Source organism: Danaus plexippus, chromosome 8, assembly GCF_018135715.1.
Source record: "Danaus plexippus chromosome 8, MEX_DaPlex, whole genome shotgun sequence".
Taxonomy (NCBI): domain Eukaryota; kingdom Metazoa; phylum Arthropoda; class Insecta; order Lepidoptera; family Nymphalidae; genus Danaus; species Danaus plexippus.
Genome location: NC_083542.1, coordinates 1,906,786 through 1,933,823, shown reverse-complemented (window position 1 = coordinate 1,933,823; position 27,038 = coordinate 1,906,786). Strand labels below are relative to the sequence as shown.

The window sequence follows — 27,038 nt, the reverse complement described above, 5'->3', positions numbered from 1 at the left end:
GGATGCGCATAGATTAAAAAACATAGACTTAATAAAAATATAATGCAATATATTAGACAATACTTATTAATTTAAAGCGAGAAAGAAACAAACACAGATTATCTCAAAATAGACTCAAGACGTGAGTGTGAGCCCGGTAACTGGCGCGCGCAAAACGCTCCTGGCCACGTGGTCTCATGTTCAGTTCTACAACGGCTTAACGGGGGACGCACGTCCTCTGACAGGCAACAAGTGAACAAGTGACAGTGTTCCGTGAATTCATGTGAAATATGATCGAAGTTACATAGCTGTTCCTAAAAAGGTTTGCTCCAACTTTTCGAACCATTCCTAACTAAAAGTAATGACAGTATTTTTTTATTTGTGTTTTATATATATGTTTTTGGATGTTATACTTTATTATAAAACAGATATTTTAATTTAATTTAATTTCTGTAACTAATGTTTAAACATTTATGAATTTATATCGTTTTTCCTTCATTTCTTTTTACATCAGTGTATATAAAAACAATATTTGATACCGTTTCCCTGAATAAAAAAAAATACTTTTCCGTATTAAATTAGACAATTTAATAATCATTAACAATGTATCTGTATCATAAAACCGTGACTATTGAAGGTAAGACGGTGAACTTTAAAAGTTGATAATAAACTTTCCGTAGTAAAATATTCGACACTATCGAAAACTATGGATCTAAACGTACAAAACCATAAAATCCATTGAAAAACAACTTGGAAAATAGAGACGACGTATTCATCGTCTCTATTATCCAAGTTGTCTCTATTATCGTCTATATTATTAAAAATTAAATATCCTTCCCATTGAATGAAACTGAACTTTACCATTGAACGAAAACTGAAAAAGTTAATATACATTATTTATTAATTAACGTCATATAAGTAAGGTCACTATAGTTTCAAGTGAGCGTGCTAATTAATAATTCAAACATCCTACTTTTTTATATCTAAACAATTTTCTATGGCCACGTACCCATTTTCTCTATACGGAGACTCTTTGCTATGATTTGATAAAGCAAAATAACCAGATTTAAATAAAAGGCATAAATTCATGAACATTTTAAAAATAAAAACTTTTGTTCAACATCTAACATTCAATGATCAATTAAAAAAAAAACAACATTTATAGTAATAACATAAATAAACTGGATCTGTTACAATTGGGAAAAATCTTATTTCTAAAATATTAATTTATTTAATACAAATACAAATTACAAGTTTATATGCAGTGGGTATTGCAATAAAATAATTAATTCGTAACAATTTTACAATGTCCGCAGTAGTGAACAATATTTAGAGCTTGTGGTGTTGTCATTTCAATACAAATTGTATAATCTTTTGTATTTTTGAATAAGAATAGCTATCCTCTTTTGATAAGTTTGAAATCTCTATACAAAGAGTTTCAAACAGCTCAGTCCGTTTTTCACTTACGCTTCATTTTAATTACTCTTTTTTTATTGTTTTAAAGCCACAATTAAAAGTTAAAGAAATAATATTAAATTAAAAAAAAATCTCAAGTAACACGAGCAAGCCAAACGTTTCTAGATTTGCGTTTTTCTATGAATTTTATTAGAAATTTTTCCTTCTCTTTTCTATTTCACTCCAATATCAGATCATCTATTCTATAACATTTTATATCCTGCAATTATATTTAATAAGTCAGGAGGTAGTAAATATGAAAAAAGTTAATATTTATGTCTTTGCGAAAACTTATATTTAAATAGATTATGATTTATGAAGGAAGCCTGGTCCTAACAAATATTTGTCTGAAGATTTTTTTATTAAAATGAAAAAATTTAAGAAATAGTAGTGGTTTCTCACAAACACCATGTCATAATAATTACGCCGGAAAACAAGGAATAAAATGTTACTACCAATCTATATCCAAACGGAAGATTATATTTTACACTAATTTCATACTTGTTAGTGAAACTTAAAACAGTTGAATTAAATTATAGCACATTTTGATTTCAATACAACGAACATTGACGACAACTAATAATAGTCGGAGCAAATAAAAATATAATTATAAACTAATTAATATATTGTCTGTCAATATAACCCAACTGAAATAACAAAAATGTTTTAAACACAGCCAAGTTTCAATATGCTGGTCGATTGAATCAATTTATTTAAATGTAATAATCTCTACTATTACACTACGAATGTGTAACACGTGAGTGACAGAACGCTAAATATATTTAGATTAGCTCTTGATCGTTATTCCGCCGTCACGATTTCGGATTGGTTTTTATTTGGCAATAATGAAATCGTGTGATATATTTTACGTTATTTTTAGGATATTATTTATTGAAAATTCATATATTATATTTATTTACGTCGATTCCCTGAGGTTCAAGATAAAGATTTTAAATGTAACATTAGAAAAGTTGTTTTGCGCAAAATAAATTAATAGGAGGTAGTAATAAAAAGAAATGGTTAGAGCACTACACAATACTCAATATTTCTCACTCATAAAGTTTATTTCTTAAAATAGCATGAAGATATTGACAGAAATATGTTAAATATAAATAGAAAGTCTAAAAATGTTTGTACGTATAGTAATCTTCACTAATAGTATAAATTCAAATGTAATATTACTGTTGTCTTCAGTAATAAGAGAATAGCTATTCAATTTGTCTGAGTGTGATTTGAAACATGTAGCATTTATTGAACAAAACAGTTTTATAGAAATAATAAATACATGAGTTTAATGAATTTATCAATGTGACCTGTTAAATAATTTGATATTAAATTACTTAATTATTTTTTAGATTACTAGTAGATCAATAGATTACTAGTAATCTAAAAATAATTAACAAGTCGGGAACAAAATTGTCCTCCATAAAACTAGCATTTATAAATGCATTTTTTTTAATGTTTGTTAAATTATGAACTTGGACATAACTTTCAAACTAAGTCTTTGTGAAAATTGGAATATCCCCCATATTGATATAAATATAAATCTAGTAGCGAGAGGCTTTATCAGTCAGCGTATCAGCTGTTACTATCAGTGAACGAGCAATACCCACTTGAATATTAATGTGTTACTCATATTTCAGGTAGACATTTCTATAACATCCGATTTTATTTTTCATATTAAAACGTCCTCACTTTTTAAATTTCAAAAAACACTCGCCCTTCAAAATTTTCTTTCAAACGAAATGTTTTTAAGGTTTCTACAGATATTTTGAAAAAAGACCGTCTTAAAAAAATTACGATTATTAGTAAATATATTCTTTCTGATTTTACAATATTATGTAAATATCAAAATTTAATACTTTTTTCAAAGAGTTTTATTTCAGAAATATAATACATAAAAAACGCTACAATAATTTGAAACTCTTTTCAAAATACTTTATCACTCTTTATTTTTTTATTTTTTTATTAAAAAAATACGTTATTATAAGTGTTTTCCGTTAGCTGTTTCAGAGAATAAGAAGTAAATTCGCTTTAATTATAAACAAATTGAAATACAAAACATGATTTTTTCGACATTTCAGATTTCGATAGCGACATTTGTATAACCTGATATTTCATTTACATTTAAGTTATAAGGGTAAAATATTATTATAGTTACATTTATACTACCACGAGCATAAAAAAATATTTTCTTTTTAACCAACCAAACGGAAACGTCACAAAATTTATTGTTGTGCACATTTTGATTTTGTTGATTTTTTTTTATACTTATATTTTTTCTGTTTCTCATATCGTCACTTAAAGTCTCGTGCAAATATATTAAGAGATCTTTTAGTATGGCAAAATTTACGGAGTCCAAAAATAAATAGTAATGAAAACTAATGAAGTTACTGACAATTAGCCGGTCATGCCATTTCTAGCTGACAGCTTTATGAACACCGACTAACTGTTACGCAAAGTCAATGAAACTATTACATACATATATTTGTTTTGTCCAAAAAGATTCCCTATATTTCCTAAAACAAATATTTTCATACATTTATCTCGCGTATAAAATATTTTTTTTTAATTTTTACACTGAGCACTCGATTGTCAACATGATATGATAGGGAATGTGGTGAGTTTTTATTATTATATTTGTATTCGTTTGTGATATAGTAATTTCATTGTATACTTTATGTTGGTATATAATTCTTTTATAAATTTTATTTAATCTTAATAGATATTAAATAATATTGATATTAATTTATTAGATTATAGCTAAGATGTTATGTTCCAAATGCACTAAAGCAAATTAAAATCTGCATTAAATACGTGACTACTCTATTGGATCGATGTTTATTTTATTGATTTCATTAAAAACTTTGCTAAAACATCAGGAACCGTAATTATGGTTGAAATGCTTTAAGATTTTTTTTTTTTATTTCGTTAAAAGGAATCACTTTCAAAAATCAATCAACACATCAGTTTACTACCGAAAGATCCACTCCTAGAAGAATTTAATATAACAACAAAAATAAAAATTCAAAAAGAAAAATATGATTACAAAGAAATTCTACGAAACAGAAACAATGCTTAGCAATCGCGATACATGAACTGTTATTTATAATGTAAAATTGTTGATATAAATAACTTATTTTAAGGAATTTGTTTTTATTGGAAGAGAAACATTGAGAAGTTTTAAGCCATTAATTATAATTATTCCTAATTTATTTATAAAAAAAAACTTTCTTTATTTCGATTTGGATGGATTTCATTTTAGCTGAATTCCCCTTACTAAGTTGGTAACATAATTTTCGTTTGTTACAAGCAAAAAATAAATAAGGTAATTCATATACCCTTTGTATATAGCATTGGTGCGGAGAAACATTATATATAAATTGCAAATTTCAATATGAATGTTTGCAAGGTGACGAAGTTAATTTTACTTATGCATATGACTATAATATTTTATTTATATCATTTAAACTATAGTTTTATGATGTTTATATAAGGTCATAGGACTAGGAGATAAAAATATCAATTCAATTTTTATTATTCTAAAATCACTAAAAAAATGTACTTAAGTTTACAGACAATGTTGATTTTATAATACTATGAGGTATTTAGCGCTAATTAGAGATGTTTTTTTACTGATATTATTATGACACTTACAATGAAAACATTTAAGTGAAGGTTCTACGTGGCGCTAAAGAATTTCATGTACAAAGAAATACTCACCTGGGCACTACACAAACAGACATACTTGATTCACGGTTACCATTTTACGGCACCACTTTGATATTCCCATTGTTGCTTTTATAACCACTTTTACAGCTACATTTATTTTTAATTTCGCCCTTTGTTCACTGTAGAATAAATTGCAAAAATAATAAACCCTTTTTACAGACTAGATTCACAATTAATTCTAAATTTAAATTATATAACCTTCAGATGAATTCAACAAGTTAATGTGCTAAAAGGAATGTAACTATAAAAGTGATTATATACATACATACGTATACATATTAATTTTTGCTCGCGACTCCATCAGAGACGCACTCAGAAAGAAATACATATTTATTATACAGTGTATTAAAACAATACACATAGTATCAGAGAGGGTGTCTATTCATTTTAAATAACCTAAATACCGACTGCAGCGCCATCTACAGGCCTAACCTGTGAATCTAAACCAACTGGGGAGTCGTCAAAATGCAAATAAAAAACCATTAAAATCTGTTCAGCTGATTAAGTGGAGTTCAATGACAAAGAAACGTACAGTAAAATTATATATATATATATATATATGATCTGGGCGCACTATCTGAAGTTAATCGTATAAATATTTTACTAAATTGCACACAAAGGTACTAATCGGTTACGTGTTACTAAGTTAACCTTCAAATTTTAAAATAAATTTGATCCGTGTAAGTATAGTATATACCAACTAATGAATTATACGAAAATAAAGCTTTAATCAAAGCTTTTTAAATACGGATTGAACAAAAAAGACGTTTTTATTAATCCTAGAAAAATATAAATATTGCTCTTAAAATCGTTCATCTCCTCATTCGAAGGTTTTTTGTTAACTTAGTTATCCATTTATTCGTTCATTTTCTAAATCCAATTATTACTTTAAACATCAAATTTACGCTTGTAATACGTTAAGAGGAAATAAATATTATGGTATGTCAATTTATTACTGAATCTTAAAAAAACTGAGTCCATATCGATCGATATAATATTATGTTGTATAAAAATGTTAACCGTCAAAACTTTCATGCAATTGTTCCGGGATCTCGCCAAAATATACGTCAAGAATACAATAAAGTATGAATTACGTCCTCGATAAATTCTTGAATCTAAATATTTTTTACAAAAACAATATCAAACGTCAGTTGTGTTTTCTTTTGTTTTTATAAATTAAGACACATCGTTACAGCTTACGGCATTTGTATCCAAATAAAATGAAAATTAAAGAAAAAATTACTTAAAAATACACGTAGTGTTAATATATGTATTAAGTCTGGAAGTCTACTTTATTTTACAGAATCTGTTCTTATTTATATTTCTTACAAAATTCTAGAGTTCAGACTAAAAGTGATTTATTTTAATTTTTAATGTAACTTAATCAGTAAAACATATCATAGGTTGAGAAGCATTTATATATAACTCAAATTTCTATTTGCTAAAAGGTATTTAGGGCAAGTATGGTTTGACATCTATAGAGACTCGTGCTAAAGCAAGTCTTGTGTAAATATGGCGTCATTGTAGACGTCGCCAGGCGTCCCGACGTCCTACGACCCTTGAATACAAAGTGAGTAAATAAAACAACAGCTCTTTCACATTCCAGAGTGATATAAGCTGTATTTAATAAAATATTTACTGCTTTGGAAATGTCTTTATATAAATATTAAATAGAAACACTGCTCTGGATTATATGATCATTTGAGTTATAAAAAAAAATTGTAATGATCTTTATTTTGTTTCTTCTCAAAGATTTTCTAAAGTCTCATTGATTTTAATTTATATTTTTGATGAGAATAATTTCGCTGCTCATTGGTTCCTACAAATTAATGAGAATTTTGAGTGAATTATCGGAGAAGGAATTCATTATATTTATTATTTTTAAACGATACTGCTGTCAGTAGTGAACATAGATCAGCTCTCGTTATCTCTCTGTTCTCTTCAGTACCACATTAAGCTCTATGTGAGTAGAATATTCATCTGTACTGTCTTCACAATTAAACATGTATGACAATTCTGGGCTCTGTTTTTTAAACAGGTAAATTAAATTTAGGAACGAAGAAGTCAAAACACCAAGTTTTTACAATACTCTCATATTGCTTTGTTCCCCGAAATATAATTTTAAATCTAAACCCGATACTAATTTTCATTATTTTTTTACTGAGAACATTATTTAATTTATATAAAGCAGAATAACTTATTATCCGATGTTACTTCACCACGGTTATAGGAGGTAACAATTTGGGACAAAGATTTGGTTGTCACTTCAAACAAGCTTAGAAGGACAATTTAATTGAGTGGTTTTTGCTTGAAATTTACAGTTGAAGTGATCTTGAAATTGACAGTTCCATTCGTAATTTTACTTTCCACTGTATTTTCTATTATTATTTTCTATATTTTTAGAACGAATTTTTTAAATTCAAATCATAAGGTTCAAATGTTTTTTAAACATTTAAAATAAAGTAGATACAATGAAGCAGACTGTTGAAAAGCTTAATGAAGCGAGGGTAAAAAGTTATGTAGTTATTTATAGATTAATTGATTGAAAAGAAAAGAAAAAGTCAAATAGCTTTCTGATAAAAGTGTTTCAGTTTATTTAAACTTATTTAGAGGCATCCTAAAAATGTATCCATTTTGAGATTGCTGCCGAGAATTCTTTCAAATCAATGAAACTGAACAAAACCAATTTGGGTGCTAAGATTAAAGATATTTTTAAAGAACACTTAAAAAGTGCAATTATTTCGTACATACGCAATACCAAATATGTTTATATTAAAAGAAACTTATTTTTATTCGAATACTAAAGTTATATTTATTTAACTCATAATCATCACTCGTACATAATTTAAATTGTATGTTGAATTATCTCTAAATTTCCAAATATATCTCTTTGTTCATAATTTCTGATTGTTTTCATTTTTACAGATACAAGTATGGAGACTGATAAGATGTCAACGGCATCCTCGGTCGGTGCTGAGAGGAGACCGCTGATGCAGGCACTCGTAATCGAAAGACGAATTCTCTTCGGATGCACTGTATTCGTTGGCCTTTGCACCTTTCTTTGGATAACAGCTGTTTGCACGGAAAAATGGGTGTACATTTCAGGAGGAGATGGTAAATGGTCATTATTATAAGAAATATATAAGGAAACTTAAAAACTTCTCTTTTATTTAGAGATATAATTGCTAAATGTACCTTTAATTATACAACGAAGCTTTATATAATGATAACATAATATTATAGCGCTTCATATAAATAAAGCTATAACAGAATGTCTTATTTTTAACTTCACCTAACATTTTGTACAATGATGCTTTACGCTTCACCGTCAAACTTGTGAATTATAACAGACTCATGTTCTTTAAAGCGCCTATGACGGTAACAAAAAGTCGTATTTTATAACGTCAACATAATTGTATCTGTGATATTAAAAACCTAAAGATATCTCGAAATGATTAATGACTCCTCCACGTGATATCAAATTATATAGTTTGATGCTAATAATATTATTTTTTTTAAATTTTGATGAACATTGTTTACATAAATATGACGTATTAAATTTGATATCTTTTGTAGTAATATGATGTAAATCACGGAGACGCTTCGTCGCCTATAGAATAACTCAAAATGCAACTGCTGTATTATTAATTAAAAGCTTATAGCGGTCGGGTCGACGGCCGAATATCTATTTCTGTTTCCATACGCTAAATGTAAATAAATTAACATAGAATTTTTTAATACAGTTTTTTTACAGAAGAGTCAATTGTTGGTCATGCTATTTAAGTCTGATTGATTGATGAATATGTTGCCCCAACAGATTTGGCAAAGGGATGTAAGAAATATCTGTGCATTGTTATCGTAATGACAATTAGTCATGCTTGCGTGTAGCTGAATAGGCAAATCAATTGCATTTCATTCATATTTTAAATAATTAGAAACAATAAAAAAACGTGGTATTAAAATATGAAAACGTTAAAGTAAGTTCTGCGCTGTGTTGCTTTTTATTAATAATTTTAAAATTATTTTTCCAATGAAACTGAAAATGGTGTATATTTTTGTAAAAAGCAATGATTGTTTTATATTGGCGAAGTTAAAACGAAAGATTGTCTTAATTAGCGATCACAACACCGCAAGTGAATCGGAATAAATAATTTAATTAACAACAGACTTGCAGACAACGATTAAAATAACAACAGACTTTAATCGCAACATTTGAAATATGAATAAAATATTTAACTCCATTACAATAATACAAAAAAAAATATGTCAGGTAAATCAAACATAAATAACGTACAAATAGCGGATCATTGTCAATACATCCCTTATTGTAATACAGGTAACATTAGTTAATTTAAATTTTAGAAATTCAAATCAATAAAATATTTTTAAATCCCCTAATATTTATTCCATCTAATACTTTTAAATGTTTCACTTCCTATATTTATTAGGTTTGTTAATTTTAGCTTTAATAAAGCAATATGAGGATGATGCCAAAATAATTCACCGAATGTTTTAGATTGGCAACACTTATTTAATTTAAATTGCACAGTGACATATCAATGCATGCAATTGCTTCAATTTGTGATTAGCAGATTCAATTTGAGTTGTTTGCATGTGAAACAAAGAAATAAATGTAGTCCATTTTAATAACATATTAAAAATTATTTGTAGAAAATCCAGAACCGAATATAGGATAAAGTATATATATAGATAAGTATATTATTAGGACGTTGAAGATTTTTTTAACAGACACTTTATGAAGTTTTTATTATAATTTTTAACATTACCCTAAATTAACTTATAAACATATATAAGATTTTCCGTGTACTCATTTAAATGAAACTAAACGTTTTGGATACTACGCGTTTTTTATTATTGTCTAACTACATAATCCCGACGTTTCAGTTACATTACAGCTCACCGTGATCACGAGCAGACGAAATGAAAGTATCCACAGTTATTCTTGTTGACAAGAACTAGAAATAATAATAAAAAACCGAAAGTATCCGTAAAGCTTAGTTTCATTTAAATTAACTTATAACATTTCAAAATAGTAAAATTTACATTGTATTTCTTCTGCCATCAGTTATGTTACATACCTTGTATTTTATGATCGAATACGTCGAAACATATAGAAGTTTTTAAAATAATCCGTACATATTAATTTCTGGACGAAAATTATTTGAAATAAATATCTAAAATATATGCAACTGTGTTAAACGACTTTAATATAAAGATTCATAGAGATAGAATTTTTTTTTTACATAGGTAATGATTCCTTGATAATTGACATTTCTTTAAATAGATAAAGTAAATTTTAGAAGTAAGTAACTTTTTAACGTCCAAGTTGCTGTCACAGTTATTCTCTTTCCTCGACTTTTTTCGAATTCTTTTGATAACTATCAAAAATTTAAAGGCAAACTGTATCCACAAAATTAAATTAAAAGCCAAAAGATCTATATTTTCGAACGCTAAAAAACATTCTTGTTTCAGGTATTTATTTGCCGTCCAGAGGTAATTACTTTCTATGGAGTGATTCAGGTGTATGGGAAATATGTCGTAATGTGTTCCATCCGACTGAGAGCTTTAAGCACAACGCGTCAATGCACACCACCCCGATACCCATTGACCTAACTGTAATAGCAGGAGAATATTACACAAGTACGTACATAATTTAAATTAATTTTTATTATTATGATTATGACGTTACCTGAAGCACGAATACTCGCTTCCTGTACTGCTTTCACCCGAAAATGATTTTTTTGTATACAATTATGAAAAAATAAAAGTGGTACCTACAGATTGTGAAAAATATTTATGTTCTTTTTAATTAACAATTAACTTGAAGCACTGTGTGCGTTTAAATTAAAGTGAGGGACTGTTTGTATGTTTGACGAATGAACGGTTTAGTTAATTTCAATAACAGTTTTAGCAATTTGAATGTTTTTATTAATTAAAATCATAGAAACACTTTATTTTCTGAAAGGGTTATCCAATCAGGAATTTTAATGAAGTTATGCTTGTTATTTAGGTTGACAGTTTTTTAAACTTGGAATTTTCATTATGACTTTAACTTGAAAAAAGATTGTCTTTGATAAGAGGACACTTTAGTAATATAATCTCACTATAGCTTCTCTAAATCATACTTACATATATACAAACGAGCATAAATAAAATAAGTGTCCTTTTCTTATCTTTAAAAATAGCACCATTGAACTAAATGCGTATAAAATTATAGGGGATGCTTACTTCAAAATTGCAGTTATTGAAACATTTGTCTGTCAGTCTGTCTGATTACTTTGGTTTGTCTTTGGAGCGGCCGGAACGATTCCGATGAGAATTTTATGTACCGGTAGATAATGCTGTTAGAAGGTGTTTAGTGTACTTTTTATCGATTTCAAAAAGGAGGAAGTTCTCAATTCCACTTTGTGTTTGTTGTGCTATTATTACTTTAATAAAAGGCCGAAGTTAGAGATTTTTTTATTTCAGTAAAAGGAGAAGGTTTCTTTCAAATCTTAGGAAAACTTTACGATGACATTGATGGCGCGGAGTTTAGACTCAATTTAAAATAAAAATTAACCATGTCGTACACATTACTTTTTTATAATATCATTATAGAGAAGTTATATAAACATGAAACTAGAATTATTTCGCAGTTATGGTAAATTAAGAAACGTTAACAGTTGAAAGGCGGTTTATTTAGTTTACTATTTCTGTGAAAAGAAAATAGATTTGAAAGAAAAATTTAAACCAGCGGGTGCTAATGGAGTTACCGAGTGAGCTAAAACAGAAGGTGAATGAAAAAATAAACTGGGTGTACGTGCTCAGTGTTAGTTACTCAGTTAACAAGGTTATAATCACGAGGCGATATAATTCAATCAGTGTACAAATGGATGTGTCTGTGCGATGCTTTCCCGGAATTAGCGTCATCTCCCAAACAAAAATATTTTCTGTTGGTGTGTGAAATAATATTGCTTATATAACTATAAAGAATAAACTAACATTGCACCAAACACTACGATATGCTTATTTTGTTCATTTATACAAAAATACCGTTTCTTTTAGTATGTCTATTTGTTACTCCGATGAGGTATTTGATTGATTTGAATTTTATATGCAGTTTCAAACAAGGCTGTGATAGTTAAATCAATATATCTTTTAATTTTTTGTGTCATATTTACACGTGTGAGCGGTAGGTTACATTAGCGTGTAAATCTTTTTATTTCTTTAAATATTTCAAGCGCGAAAGATCACAAAACGTATATCAATTTAATTTCCTTGGTTTTTGTAACATTAGTAAGATTAACAATTTCAATGTAGTGAAGGCTCGACATGATTGCTATAATTTTTTGACGTGTTACAAAATTTGAAACAATCTTAAAGAAGTAGTCGAATGATTTAGTCGTCGGGTTTTGTTCTCGAGCGACTATGAGTAACATAAATCACTCGTCTTCATAAATTATAGTCAGTGCACCAGACTCCACAATTAATTTGGCTTGTATGTTTACGTATTATGAAACAAAAATTTACTACTTTAAAACAAAGTCTTACATTCAAAAGATTCAATTTCACTATAAAGTTAGAATGTAAAATAATACAAAAATAAATTATATATATATTATGTATCCTATAAAAAACATAACAGATCAAAACGCAATGACATTGTACATAATAAAATGTGACAATGAGAATTCTTACTTGATATGACTACCATATATTTAGTTATATATATATTATAATCTATGTGTTATTCAAAAAGTGTTTCAAAACTTTGAGTTTCCTTGCGTTAGTTATCATTATTTTTCGAGTCTTTAAAGTATTTTGTAGGGGTTCCTTAATATCTTATTAAAAAATAATTGCATTCAGTAAATTTTTTACAGCTCCCTTATTTCGATGTTTTTTAAGAGTTCTTAAATTAAAGGATCAGAAAGGTCATTAAGAAATTAAATTAATATCTAACGGAGACTACTACAGAAGAGACAAGATAATTAAATTTTTATTTAGAAATAAATACGTAATATTTAGATCAACAAAATTCGCGTTATTTTTTAAATAATTCACTTAGTCTTATTTGGTATTGTTACGGTACGGAGAGTTAACAGTTTTACAAGTGTTCGAACATTTTAAAACATTATAACGTACATTTATAATATAAACGTAGGTTATTGAATATGAAAAAGCAAACACCCTGTATGTAGTTTGACAATCAAACTGCCGCTTTTGAGCATCAGGACAGCGAGTAACTCTCAGTTTCCAATTCAGAGAGCTAGTGTAGTTTCAATACACAAAGGATTGACCCTCACCAAATTGGCACGTAGAGGTTGTGGTTCAGGTTAGGTTACTTCTAACGACCTTTCTCACAGAAAGACTTTATAATATGAACTCTCGACATAAATAAAAGGACTGAACATCAAAAAGACCCTACGTTCGATGGATTAGTATTCAAGTTGTATCAATTGAAATTGTTTGAGAGGCTCCTACTCATCATAACTTTTGAATGGTTGTGTCCAATAGGAGGGAAGGATCTTTTTTTCCCAACCTATCAGAGTCGGATTCCTCAGGGATCCGTGCTAACACCCACAGTGTACACCATATTGAAGAATGATATTCCTAGATCCACTAGCCCTGTGAAGTTAGCCCTCTTCGTAGATAATATCGTTATCTATTCCACTTACTAGGATCCAAAAACTATCTGCTAGCAATCCAAGCCACGGTCACCGCTCTAAATGACTGATATCGGAAATAGACGATCTTTTCAAACCCCGAAAATCGCTATTTTCTTCAAAAAGGATTTATAGATGGATGTTCTGCGGGGGATAAATACCTAGGATATACTGGATAGGAAATGGACTGGATAGGACTGGATAGCTCCGCAAATTAAAAATATCAGAAATAAGCCTTTTTGGTCTTCCTTTTCATTTTCTTAATTATTATAATTAATCTTTATAAAACCAGTTACTAGTTTTTTATTACATAGGCCGCAACACTTTCACAAACTGAGGCTGGGAACACGTCATTGATAAAATCCAATAACATACCGACAAAATACATCATAGGTCTGCTGATTTATGAATATAAAATTGATTTTTGTGAACATGGACCTGTATTATTAGTATGTAAAAAATCATTACATTAAAATAACAATCTACTTTTATTCAATGAATGTTAACAACAAGGTATTAAATAAGAATACAAATAGTTGCTACTTAGGTACTAATTATAATTTTCATTCGACTACTTTTAATGAACATAGTTTACAAATTTCAATAACATTTATTTTCTTATGCAATGTTTTTTTTTTAACATATATTTGTGTCCAGTATAATTTATATCAATTCAATTATACTTACTTCGCAAGTGTTTTTATGCTTTGTGTAGAAATGTTTATCATGCAGGTGAAAAAATATTTAAATATTAAATTTTGATGCGTTACTTAAATTTATCAACATTGAGAGTTTATTAAAATCATTCAGATAATTAACTTGTGTTGTGGCTGTTGATAAGTTATCATCACAAACCTTAAGTTCAGTGTGACTTTCCTCGCAAATAACAAACGTTTAATAAATATTATTTTCGTATCAATAAAATCACATCATGAAAAATAAATAGAAAAAAAATTTTCAAATTTTATTATTTTCTTACCATTTTAATTACTAACAAAACCTTGTTTGAAAAACTTTTTCATATTTAATGATTTTAACAAACCTTATATAACCTTTTGTTTGACAATCAACATATTTATTTCATCGAACCACTTTGTGCCTCTGCCAAGAACATAGTACATGAGAAAATTTAATTATATATATAGTCATTAATTCTCAACGCATTATTTAAGACATTTTGACTTCGGAATTTCATTTCATTTCCTGTTATACAAATTATTATGTTTCGTATTCTAATCATGTTGTAAAAATATATATATACCTTTAATAATTAATCTTGGAATTAACTTTAACATAAAGCTCATTTTATTTTTCTTTTCCAACAATACTAAACTATAACTGTAAAAATCTTTTCAAACCTATTCTTTAATTTTTTTATCACTTACTACATAGAATTTACATAAGTATGTTTTTTACAGATAAAAGTAACCGAACGAAATAACACCAATTAGTTAAAAATTGAATATAATTAGTTTATAGCAATTATATTCTTTACAACTTTAATTTATATAAAAATAATATTTGCAAATAAGTGATGAGAAGTGATTTTGATTACATCTACTCGTAATAAAGCCCAGTGGCTACCAACTATGCAAACTATTGTTTGCAACAATTTGTAAATGAATATCAAATTTAACCTCAAATGATCAGCTATTTTCGTCTACAACGAGATTAAATGTACCATTTGATGCACATTAGCTAGACAGGGCCAATGCTAATTCATAAACAACAGCTCACCACTGACAAATGTATGAATATTGAAAAGCTCGGTAACTGAAATCAGCTGAAAACACAAAAAATAAACCTCAACCCACACAATGCGATTTATAGTGCCCGATAAAAATACCGCATTACAAGTCTGCGACCTACATGTATAGATATGTTGCGTGATGCCAATGTAAATAAATAAACAGTGGTTAAAGCAAACAATGAGGAATTTGTTAGTGATAATATATTTCTGCATGGTGAAAATATTAATCTGTTACCTACAATGTCTCTGAAACATGAAGACCATGAACATTAAGTCATTCAGTTTTCTAGTTTCATATGTATGTTTGCTTGTTCTCTTGCTACGAACTAAAACAGATGTATTAAATTTATAATAACGTTAATAAGGTTCTAAAGATGCCAGTTAATGTTCCTGATCTAAAAACTACTTAAAAGGAGCCATTTAATTTTAATTTTTTTTTTGAACCAATTTTTTTTTCATTAAAACAAAAAAAAATTATCGATACCATATAAGACATGTTACCAAAAAGAAATGCTTTTTATTGTTGTTTGATTTTAAACCATACAATTTTCTGAACTTCATCGTTTTTATTTAAGGCCTCTTCTGAATCATCATTGAAATGTCAAAATATAACTTTATATAAATAAGGTAGATAGTTAAAGTATCGAATTCTTCGATCCCAATTATCAAATTCGTTTAATTTTCCATTCATAAATAAGATACACAGATATCACATAGATAACTGAATAGTATATAGTTTTGTATTTTTGTTAAACATCTACGCGAACAGATTATAATTTCAACAATTACGCTCGTTAATACATCGATGATATGAATGAAAATAATAAATTAAATCCATATGAAATTGAAATTCAAAACATTATAGACATACGAAGCTGTCGTATAAATGTGTTGATGTCACTATATTGGATATAAATTGCTACAGATTGCACAAATTACCTGTCACAGCCAATCATGAAGAACGGAAAGCCAGTTGATCCAGCATACGATGTTGACATAGCGAGTAAGTATGAAACAAATAGTCTTCAAATTTCAAATAGTAAAACATATGTTTAAAGATAAATATAAAGAGGATATAATAATATAATAGTTCAATAAATAATATTCAAAAGCTCACCAGAAATATAATCATTAAGATAAAGCATTATTGATGAAGTTAATAAAATAAGAAAATTAGGTAAATGTATATCTGTTTGACATAAAATATAAAGATTTTCATGTTAATTAATTGACGGTTATGTTATACTTTGTTTTAGAACGACTAAGTTCTATAGTAGCTTTCATTAACATACTTTCTATGCTATACTAAGAATACAAGAATGTGCGTCTCAGTCGAAACTATTCAATTGCTTATAAATTGGTATGATTATAAAATTTTATGGAGTAAATATTATGTTGCGTTCCGATACAGCTCTTCAACTAAGTTTTTATTTAAATATACATTTCAGTGTTTGCAATAAACTTAAAATCTTTAGTGTTTCACGTGTTACTATTTAGAACATAAATTCCATATCAATGTGAAATATATACGAATAAATAAAATAATGTAATATTTTTCTAGGCTACGTACGAACGATGATCTCTTTTGGCATCATTAGCCTGTTCGTAATGGCGATGGGCTGCGGCTTCTCAGTATACACCTTCCGCAACCCACGCTACATGTTTAAACGACTAGCAGCAGGCATACATTTCATCAGTAGTAAGTTTATTTTGCAACGGAAATCGAGTTTTAATTGTTGTTTTCTCTTCATTTAAATATTGTATACTGTTAAATTAACTTTAAAATAACAATTATTTAATACTTATGTATAGAACTAAGCACATACTAGCACTAAAAATATTTATTCTGTATGGAAATCTAAAAATAATATCATTAGTATAATCACAAATTATGTCATAAGCAACTCATCCTACTGAAATTTAAGAATCATAGTGATTGTTTTCACTTTAAAGCATCATTCATATTTTTATCAAAATCGGGAAAAAGGTATAGTTAGGTAAGATACTGTGTACCTAGATTTGGATGTTTTTTTAACTCAAATCTTCTTACTGCCAGCCTCGTGTACTCTAGTGGTTGTACAAGTCATGATGACATCGGTAGACCATATGAAGAAGAACTTGAGATACATCTACCCAGAACATGCTTACCACTAGTGAGTATTAAAAAAAAATCTTTATAAATTATAAATTATTAAATAGAAGTCATAATAATATACTTCCCAAAGTTTTTCTTAAACTTATTAATGTAAATACATTATGTATTATTTCCAGCTACCACGTTAGTTTCTTCCTAGCGTGGTTCGTTGTTTTAGTAAATCTATTCGCAGCGGCCTCATTTCTATGGTATTCCCGTAAAAGAAAAGGCGACAAAGCTGCCACAGACGAACTAGCCATGGCCGATGAACCCACTATCATTGGCCGATGACGCTTCCAGTTTAACTTCAAACGGCTGCTGCAATCGTGTGGACTTTTCTTTAAATATCTCTTTAAAAGTGCTCAAATGACCAATAGCTGTAAAAATAATTTATATCTTAATGTTCTTATAATTTTATCTAAATGTCTTCCATATACCTCTTTAAAAGCTAGGGTCTACTCTGGTTTATATTTATTATAATCCACTATAGAATATTTTGCCTTGTTAATCTTATAGTCTGGTGTATTTTTTCCTGTCCCTTACTGATGCGTGACATGATTATGAGATTAACGACAGCCTGTCTTATGTTAAGTGTTATTTATGCGATTCAAATATAATTAGAATTTGTGTTTTTATATTGAAATGGACCAATTCGTTGTATAACGGAGAAAATTAACTAAATTAGGAGCATATCATCCAAATTTAATTGAAAATATTGTTCTGAAACGAAAAAATAAATAAATTTCTACAAATTTTTTGATCAAATTAATCGTATTTTTTTTATTTTCCGTTTCAAATAAGAACACACTTTGTATTTTTCTAGTCAATATCTTTATTGAAAACTTTTCGTAACCGTCAACAAGTATGTTAATATTTGAGGAAGTAAATAAAAATGAAACCATGAAAAAATTATAGCATCAGTTTAAATTTAACTCATAAAAATCTATTTATACATTTACGAGAATCTATAATTAATCATTTTGTATTAATAATTAATTAAAATTGAATGTTTATTAGAAGGAAACTTTCTACGTAATAATCACCTTAACTTCAATCACGATTTACGGTTATCGAGGTTATAATTTTTATTTCCTGGTACTGCGGTTTCTTTAGTAAAACACTACTTCAAAATCAATTCCACAATAAATTTCCTTTTTTCTTCATTTAAAACGATCGGTTTAGAACTCTGTTTACCATAAAACTTGGGTTTCAAAATAAACAGCAGATAATACAGAAATCGGAGTTTCCGTAAACTTAGGCTGAACACAATTTATATATTTTATCTTAAAATAATACTGTATCCATGCTAACAAATGTTGTTCCATATTAAATGTTCCTTCTTTTAATTGAATCACACGATTAAATTATTTTTTTTTGCCCTCTTACTTTTACCTGTGTTTGAATGAATAAGTGTTATTTATTTCTATGTGTATTGTTTTAAAAATCGACAATCTTATTAAGGTGTATTCTTGTTACCCATTCAAAAAAATGTGTATTGTAATCATACTAAAACGAGCGCGTTTACTTTATAATAATAATTTTATCCTGGTATATAGAGCTTAGTGTTATATTTAAGTATACTCAAGCTAAGCTAAGCCAAATACTTATATGCTTAGCAGCTTTTGTATAAGTCGAAGACAATATTTAGCTCTCTTAATATTTAAATGATGTCCGTCAAAAAAGAAATTCTATATTAGACCTAAACATGTGTTTAAGACTTATCTTTCTTATGCACTTATTTATAGAAATTGCTTACATTATTGATGGATGCCATTTTGATATTACGTATATAATTTATCTGTTACGCTATCTTTTGTGCGAAAAAAAAACTAAATGTTTTTTGTCGTGAATATTATTATTCCAATTTTATTTCGCATGTGTATTTTATGTACCTCGTTTTAGTTTCTCATTGAAAATATATTTAAACAAAATCACTTAAATGTTTCGTTTTATTTAACCACATTAGTGATATAATGACAAACATAATGACCGTTATCTCCATGGTATGGAATGGGATGGGTAATTTAAATCAAATATAAAAATCAAAAATTCAAAAAAGGAGTTCAAATTTATTGGAGTAGAAGAAAGGAAAATTGAACTCACTTTCCATGGTCTATTTTAAGCCGTGCATTGTAGGAAATTTGGCAATCTACCAGACGCGGACTGTGACACTGCCAACCTCAAAGAAAGGTTAGTGTCCCAAAAAAAAAAACCGTTGAAGGAAGACCAGTCATGCTAATGAACCAATAAATAGCTTTTAAAACAAGAGATCATTAAACGTTAACAGTCCGAAGTTTCTTTAGTTCTATTTTTTCACTGACTTTTATTACCTATAAATGTGTCTTAGCCCATTGATTTTTGTTTAAATGCTCTTACTACTATTGGAAGACTATAGTACGACACAAAAAAAATCTATAGTATTCAATATCGTTATAAAAAAGTCTGTATATTAACGTCTGTTGTTTATAAGTTGCATTTATAATAACGTTTATCAACGATTTGCAAATCTCTTTCCTAAGCTAAAATTAAAATAGACTACATTTTTTTTTTCTTAATTTGTTACATAGTGCTGGAAACCGGTATCAATTTTCTTAAGGAGATTAGCCGTAAACAGCAGACAGAAAAAAAGTTGAACTTTTTTTTGTTAACATAATTTTAAATATACATTATACATCTACATATACAGAAGTAATATAATAACAATTGCATTCTTTAAGACTTTCCTTTGTTTTAAAGCTGTAACATGAAAATAACGTAGGAGTTCTATTAATCCATAGCAATGAAACAAATACTTGTAAAAGTGCACAACGTCTATAAATAACTTTCAATTGATTTCCTTCATAAATTAAAACCTGTCATTTAAATATTTTTTTTCTTGTGAATAACTTAATAAATCTCAGAGAACATTAAATTCGTCTTATCTTTCACCTAACAATAATTTCTATATAAAATGTTATTTATGGCCACTAAACATTCTTTTTTTTCTAGGCAAATGGTGATTTTAATACAGTTGTTATAAGATTAACTGATAATACCATACAAAGCTATATGAACTTTAATAAACTTATAACATTTATAGAGCCAGGTACACGTTTATATTAGTATTCAGAGGAATTTGTAGAGAGTGTAAAAAATTGAAATGATTTTAGTAAGGAGACCAGAAAATAAGATCGTTCGAAAACTAGGAAAAATTTGTGGTATTTATGAGTTTAAACTTATACAAGATTATTGCTAAACATAACTTTTGCTACAAGAAATATAAATGACTTACGATTGTTGACTTAAAATAAACGTTGGTGTACAAAAATAGCTCGACACTTAAAGAATTCCGACAAAAGCTGCCAACTAACAATTTGTCTTCAAACTTTTATTACTTACTTGATTACTACAACCGAAAAATGTTCAGAACTATCTACGAAACCAACATTAATTCAGATGATAAATAAATAAACAATAAAAAACAAACTTGACTATTTAAAATGCCCAAAAAGAATGTTGCTCTAATTCTTTTAATATTTAAAATAAATAGATACTTAATAAAAATTCTACTTTAGTATGCTCCTAAATTAATTACTTGTTACATTATATATAATATAATGGCAATGATAGGCTTATGTCATCATTAATAAAATGTAGTTTGTATTACTCAAGAATTTTATTACATCCATACACTACATGAAACTGGGTCGGTGTATACACTAAAACAAATTTTTTAACAACCGAATATCAACAAGAATAGTTCTTTATTTCCGTTAAATAAGTTATTAGAGATATTATATTAAAAAAATATTAAAATTAATTTGCATTAATTCATTATTTTACTCCCATCTTTCCGTGATGCAATGAACTAATATTTTTATGCAAATATACAGATACTGCAAATTTAATGGAATACATTAAAAGTTATTTAAAGAAGTTAACCTTCATATAAGTTTCTGTTTTATATAAACTGTGCAATTTAATTTACTTGTTGCCACGGTTTGAATTAATTTAATTTTCTTCATAATCTTGAATAGAAATGTAAATAACAACAAAAAGGTTTTATTCAACTTATTCTGACGATGACATCTAATCATTTGGGTGTAATTATGCAATTACTATAGAATACTTCTTGCTTATTCTAATCAGTAAAAATTCTAGTACATCACATTAAATTACTTAAGGGAAATTGCTTAAAATTATGAGATTTACACCTTCGCGAATATTCATTTAAATAAAACGATTTTTTTAGAAATAATAATACTAATAGGTACTACGAGTTATTTTATTCTTTTTAAATTACATATTTCCGACGCTTCGGTTACTTTGCAACAACCGTGATCCCGGGCAGACGAGATGAAAATGATCACGTCATAAAAACGCGTAGTAATCCGAAAATATTAGTTTTATTTAATATGAAAATCATCTAGCTAGCGGGAAGAGAGTAACTCAGTTAGTTGGAGGATGATTAAAATAAATTAAAACTTAAATTTCTTAGTAGGCATGATAACTAACGGAATTTTATTTTTGCGGTTAAGAACCAGTAAATAATATACTATATTTTACTGTGATTTATACAACTTATTAATGCTATTGTTGGAATCCAAAAAAATAATAATTTGCTGTTATCTTTAAATGAGAACTTTAAATGAAAAAACGGTCAAATAAATTCTTTATATTTAATGTAAGAAATATATATTTTTTAATAAATGTATTATCCCATTATTTCATTTATTTATAATTTTTAAGTAATATTAATAAGACTTTATTTTATGCCTAAAAGGTATCTTACTTGTCACAATGGAAAGAGGATCAATACTTGTTTTCCCGTTACCATGGTAACAATTACGAGTTGCATGTGCTGTTGGGGTAATAGATTAAAATAATTTTTGTTGAGGCCTTAAACAGATCAATAAGGGAAAGGTAATTCAATCTGATCACGCGATATGGCAGACTCTAAGGTAAGGTTAACATTCTTTCCCTTTCTATTTAATTAATGTGACTTACGCGACATGCAAGGGTTAGTTTTGGAGACGGTTGGAATAATTACGGTCTTATTGCGAACTCCTAAAAGCTAAACTTCATTGGCTCTGTATTTCACGGAAACCGACTGGGTTTTTACGGTATTTTTAATGTAATTGCGCTGTCTGAATAACTTTTTAACGTCGTTTTCTACCTTTCTGACTTCGTCAATTATATTACATTGTTAATATTTCAGTAGCTTCATCTTCCAATACAAATTCTTTATTATTGTATGATGAGCATACTGCATAGCGATGCATAATATAAGTTTTCTTTTTCGTAGGCTAAAAAAGGTAAAAAACGGAAAGATAAGAAAACGCCTCAAAGTACCGGTGATGAGGACAGCTCCAGTGTGTCTAGTGGTATGTCTCTATATACATATGTAAATCCAATGGAGGTATGATCGGGTAAATAATTTTTCTGAAACTAAGTTTTGAATTATACAATGCATCGATCAATGTCCTCATGAAACGAAAATAATAGGCTCAAATGTACGGCAACGCAAAACTGATTAGGTATTCTATGCCATCATACTAAAGAAAACAAACATATATATTTAAATATAACATGGACTGTTTATAGAATATGTTTCAAAAACTAAAAATTTTTTTGCAATTAATAAAACAGTGAGTGAAAGGGACAGATCTGATACCAGCGGTCAAATCGGACGCCGCGTGGGTTCAGCAGCAGTAACAATCAACAGAGATGAATACCTCCAAGCTTATAGAGATTTAGCTTTCGACCGTAATCAATTACTAATAAAAAATAGTCTACTGCACCGTCGACTTGCTGAGTACTACAGGTAAATAATTTTCATCTTTTTATTGTTTATTACAGAACAGACTTTAAGCGAAAATATGTTTTTCAGAAAGAGAAAGCTCGAACATGTTTTGAAACCACTGGAAAATGCACCGCATTTTGAAGAAAAATACCAGCAAAAATTGTTTACTTATCAAGAACTGAAAGAAAAGGAAGAAATTGAGATGGCAGACGTAAATAATGTTTATAACTTTGTTTGATATAATTTTTATTGTAGATAAAAAAATTATACCTTTTATTTGATAGATAAAAACAAAACTGAGTGCTGTTCAAGAGGAATATGAAAAAAAACTAGAACAAGCAGAGAAAAACTTTGACGACCTTCAAAGCTATGAACGAACCACAGGCACTGGTCTAATTTACTCTAAAAAGGGTAAACCTATAGCCGATAAGGTACTTTTAACCGCTTTAATTTTAATTGCACTTCCGTACAGACACTTTAGAGAAATTATTCAGAGTTTCAAGATATTATTATGACATCCGTTCCAATTATATTTCATACTTGTTCTTCAAATTTATTTTGACGACATATTAAAATTAATACTAAGCAACTTAAATTTGTTACGCTTTGTAAGACATTACAAAGAACAGTCTGCGCTAATAATAGAGAACGGTAACGTAAAAGCTTGTTTTATTTGTGTTACAGACCGTAGAACGTTTTCTGACATTACAAAGGCGCAAGAGCGAACAGTCTTCAGCACTTTGTTTGAGATACATACGAGCTAGAAACGCTGTAACCGAGCTTGAATCTATCGTACGCAAATTAGAAATGATCGCCCCGGGATTGAATGTAGCTCAATACGAACAACTTCAAATTGACAAACAAAATTATTTGTCCAAAATAGAAGGTTCGTCATAAAATCACGTACTTACATATCATCATTAAAGCATTTATTTTTACTTCAAATCATAATAGTCTTCCCTTGATTTGAGATGAGTATTTTATTTTAAAGTATTCATCAATAATATAATAATGGTCGCCTCTATTTAGTTCGTAGGCAGCTACTTCATGATGCAATAGTATGTTGCGATTATTTCAAACGCTATTGGACCAATAGTTAATCGATATTTATTAATATTATACAGTACAATAATATGTTTTATGACATGTAAGTTGTATTCCAATAAATTCACTCCAAAAAGCATTAGCCAACTAATTTAACATTATGCGTTCACATCTGAAGTATTAGTGGAATTGTTATCAATCTCACTAAAGAAAGCGAGAATCATATCAGTGGGGTATTACAATTCGTACCAGTACCATTTTTAATTTTCTCTTATTAGAAATATAAGCAATATCTCTTTATAATGACATAATAAACAATACCTAAGTTTTACAGGACTAAAACTACTTTTACCTCGTATTTTTAAATTTTTATTGTTCATGATGGCTAAGAGTTCTGGCTCTATCAAGGGCAGGAAATAGACATGCCTTTGAGGTTTAAATGGGGTAATAACCAGTTTTTATCCGTCGTATTGGCTCAGAAAATCTTTGTATCCTTTTAAAGGAAAACGATATTTTCTTTCTAAAAGTTTTTCTATCTTTAATTTTTTTTAACAACAAAAGACAATAACAATATTAAGTACTATACTTATCGAGTTACATTGAGCACAATTTATGGCCAACAATACCAGGAATATTACGAAAATACTAAGACATTATTTTATATAATAATAAAACTATGATTTAGAAAACTTATGAGCTCTGTCTAAAACTATTTGATTAGCTTCGTGTTAGGATAACAAATGAAATTTCTTGTGTGCTATCAAGGAATTTTCTGATTCACACGGCCTCGTTCCTTTTCGCGGAGTCAGAAGTCACAAGTTAAAATGATATAACATTCATAGAATGGTCTTGTCCCCGACACATTACTCAATTTTTCATATTCAGAAACTAATAATAGCCCATTCATTTATTTTTTAGAAAGGGACGATGAGCTTATAAAAAATCGAACCAACTGTACTGAACACAACCAAATGCTTGCTCATATAAGAGAAAAGATGCACCACACAGATGAGGTCATAGACTTTGCGGAGTGTGACTTAGGCGATGCCGAAATCGAACTCATCAGGGCGCGAGAAGATCTAGGGCATATTAAAGTAAATATATTCATAAATAAGAGTCGATAGAATATTTTAATTTGCTCGGATTGTCCATAGATATTTATAAAAATAGTGCAACACGTATCCATGAAAATGGTGTACTTAAACCAAATAATATTATTATTTATAATTATAAACCTACTACAAAGTAAAACTTTCCTTTTTAAACTCAATAAAATTACATGGTGTATGAAATATATTGAGTACCTTCATAATTATTACAATATTTTTACTTGTAATCTCACTGTTAAATGACAACGAATAAAAATTTATATGAATTTATTTTTATTCATTGAAATACTTGATGTACTTTCTATTGTAGAGTAAACGCGACAAACTCCGTTGGTCTCTGGAGGCGGAACGGATAAAAGCCGGTTTGCTAACAAGGCGGGATTTGTTGCGTGATTATCAGAACGCTGGTGACGAGGCATGTTGTTTATTCACAAACTTAGCTAGTTATATTTAATTATTTTATAAATTATTTTTATTGATCATTAAAATCAATGAATCTGCATATCGATCGAAACAATCAAAACTGTCATCTAAATAATCAAAACCATGTTCTTTTGTGGAATTTTGAATGAAGAAAGAAAATCAAATATACTTTTAACTTCTCTCGTTTAAATTAAACCTAACCCCAGACAGTTTGAAATTATTTATCATTAAAAAATAATGGGATTGAGGGTCAAGTCCTCTTGTATATCGTAAATAGAACAGCACTTCTTTTATAACTATACCAATATTTGAAATTATGATTTAAGTAAAACTAAAAGCGTATATAATTTTTCATTCAGGTGGTGAGACTGAGGGAGAAAAAGAAAATTCTTGAAAATCAAATAAAAAAGACAACAGCACAGCTGAGGGAAGCAAGAAAACGTATGTTACTAGAGACGTGTTCTGTCGATAACACTGAAGACGCCCTTATTGTTTGCCCAAATTTTTAGATATACATATATAGTTATTTATCACATTTAATATTGACTTTACATTGAATATATTTTTATTATCATTGAAAATTAATAAATTGTTATTTATCTATATGTATTTACATTTTTTTTTCTACACAAATTAATTGTTTATTTTATTTCATTTTTAGTTATATTTTTTCTCATTGAAATGTCTTTAGACAAGTTTTATCGTCTAATTTTAGTTCTTTTGTTAGATTTGTATCATCGATTTGAAATCATTTGGAGTCTTATATGTTCCCAAGATTATTCTTATTTTGTTTTAATTTTATTGGTATTGACGATGTACCTTAATAATGCTGATTTCTTTATTTATATAATTCGATTTTTATTTAAAGATTAAGTTTTGAATGACATGAAATTAAATGTACGAAATTATGTAGTCTATTATTTAATTTAAGCAAGATTTATAGAAAAGATCAGAATACACTTATTGC

The 27,038-nt window shown here is 28.2% G+C and overlaps 2 protein-coding genes across 2 annotated transcripts; both read left to right on the top strand.

The window, feature by feature from the left end:
- Window positions 1-153: 153 nt before the first annotated feature.
- On the top strand, window positions 154-19,653 carry LOC116776120 (uncharacterized). The gene is made up of 7 exons (XM_032669226.2): window positions 154-301; window positions 8,092-8,280; window positions 10,660-10,827; window positions 16,505-16,582; window positions 17,141-17,278; window positions 17,636-17,732; window positions 17,851-19,653. The coding sequence occupies exons 2-7, from the start codon at window positions 8,100-8,102 to the stop codon at window positions 18,002-18,004; spliced, it is 816 nt and encodes a 271-aa protein (XP_032525117.1). The 5' UTR covers window positions 154-301; window positions 8,092-8,099; the 3' UTR covers window positions 18,005-19,653.
- A 2,873-nt stretch (window positions 19,654-22,526) lies between these two features.
- Window positions 22,527-26,830, top strand: LOC116774776 (coiled-coil domain-containing protein 96-like). The gene is made up of 9 exons (XM_032667526.2): window positions 22,527-22,653; window positions 22,998-23,076; window positions 23,342-23,516; window positions 23,583-23,706; window positions 23,780-23,926; window positions 24,180-24,381; window positions 25,458-25,633; window positions 25,959-26,063; window positions 26,431-26,830. The coding sequence occupies exons 1-9, from the start codon at window positions 22,639-22,641 to the stop codon at window positions 26,578-26,580; spliced, it is 1,173 nt and encodes a 390-aa protein (XP_032523417.2). The 5' UTR covers window positions 22,527-22,638; the 3' UTR covers window positions 26,581-26,830.
- Window positions 26,831-27,038: the final 208 nt, after the last annotated feature.

What these genes read in the sequence shown, in the direction of transcription:
- LOC116774776 (XM_032667526.2), top strand. An exon ending in CAGCTCCAGTGTGTCTAGTG is followed by an intron (nt 23,077 to 23,341) that starts GTATGTCTCTAT and finishes TTAATAAAACAG; the next exon opens with TGAGTGAAAGGGACAGATCT. An exon ending in AAGATCTAGGGCATATTAAA is followed by an intron (nt 25,634 to 25,958) that starts GTAAATATATTC and finishes TTTCTATTGTAG; the next exon opens with AGTAAACGCGACAAACTCCG.
- LOC116776120 (XM_032669226.2), top strand. Translation starts at nt 8,100, where the DNA reads ATGGAGACTGATAAGATGTCAACGGCATCCTCGGTCGGTGCTGAGAGG. An exon ending in GTACATTTCAGGAGGAGATG is followed by an intron (nt 8,281 to 10,659) that starts GTAAATGGTCAT and finishes TTCTTGTTTCAG; the next exon opens with GTATTTATTTGCCGTCCAGA. An exon ending in AGGCATACATTTCATCAGTA is followed by an intron (nt 17,279 to 17,635) that starts GTAAGTTTATTT and finishes TCTTACTGCCAG; the next exon opens with CCTCGTGTACTCTAGTGGTT.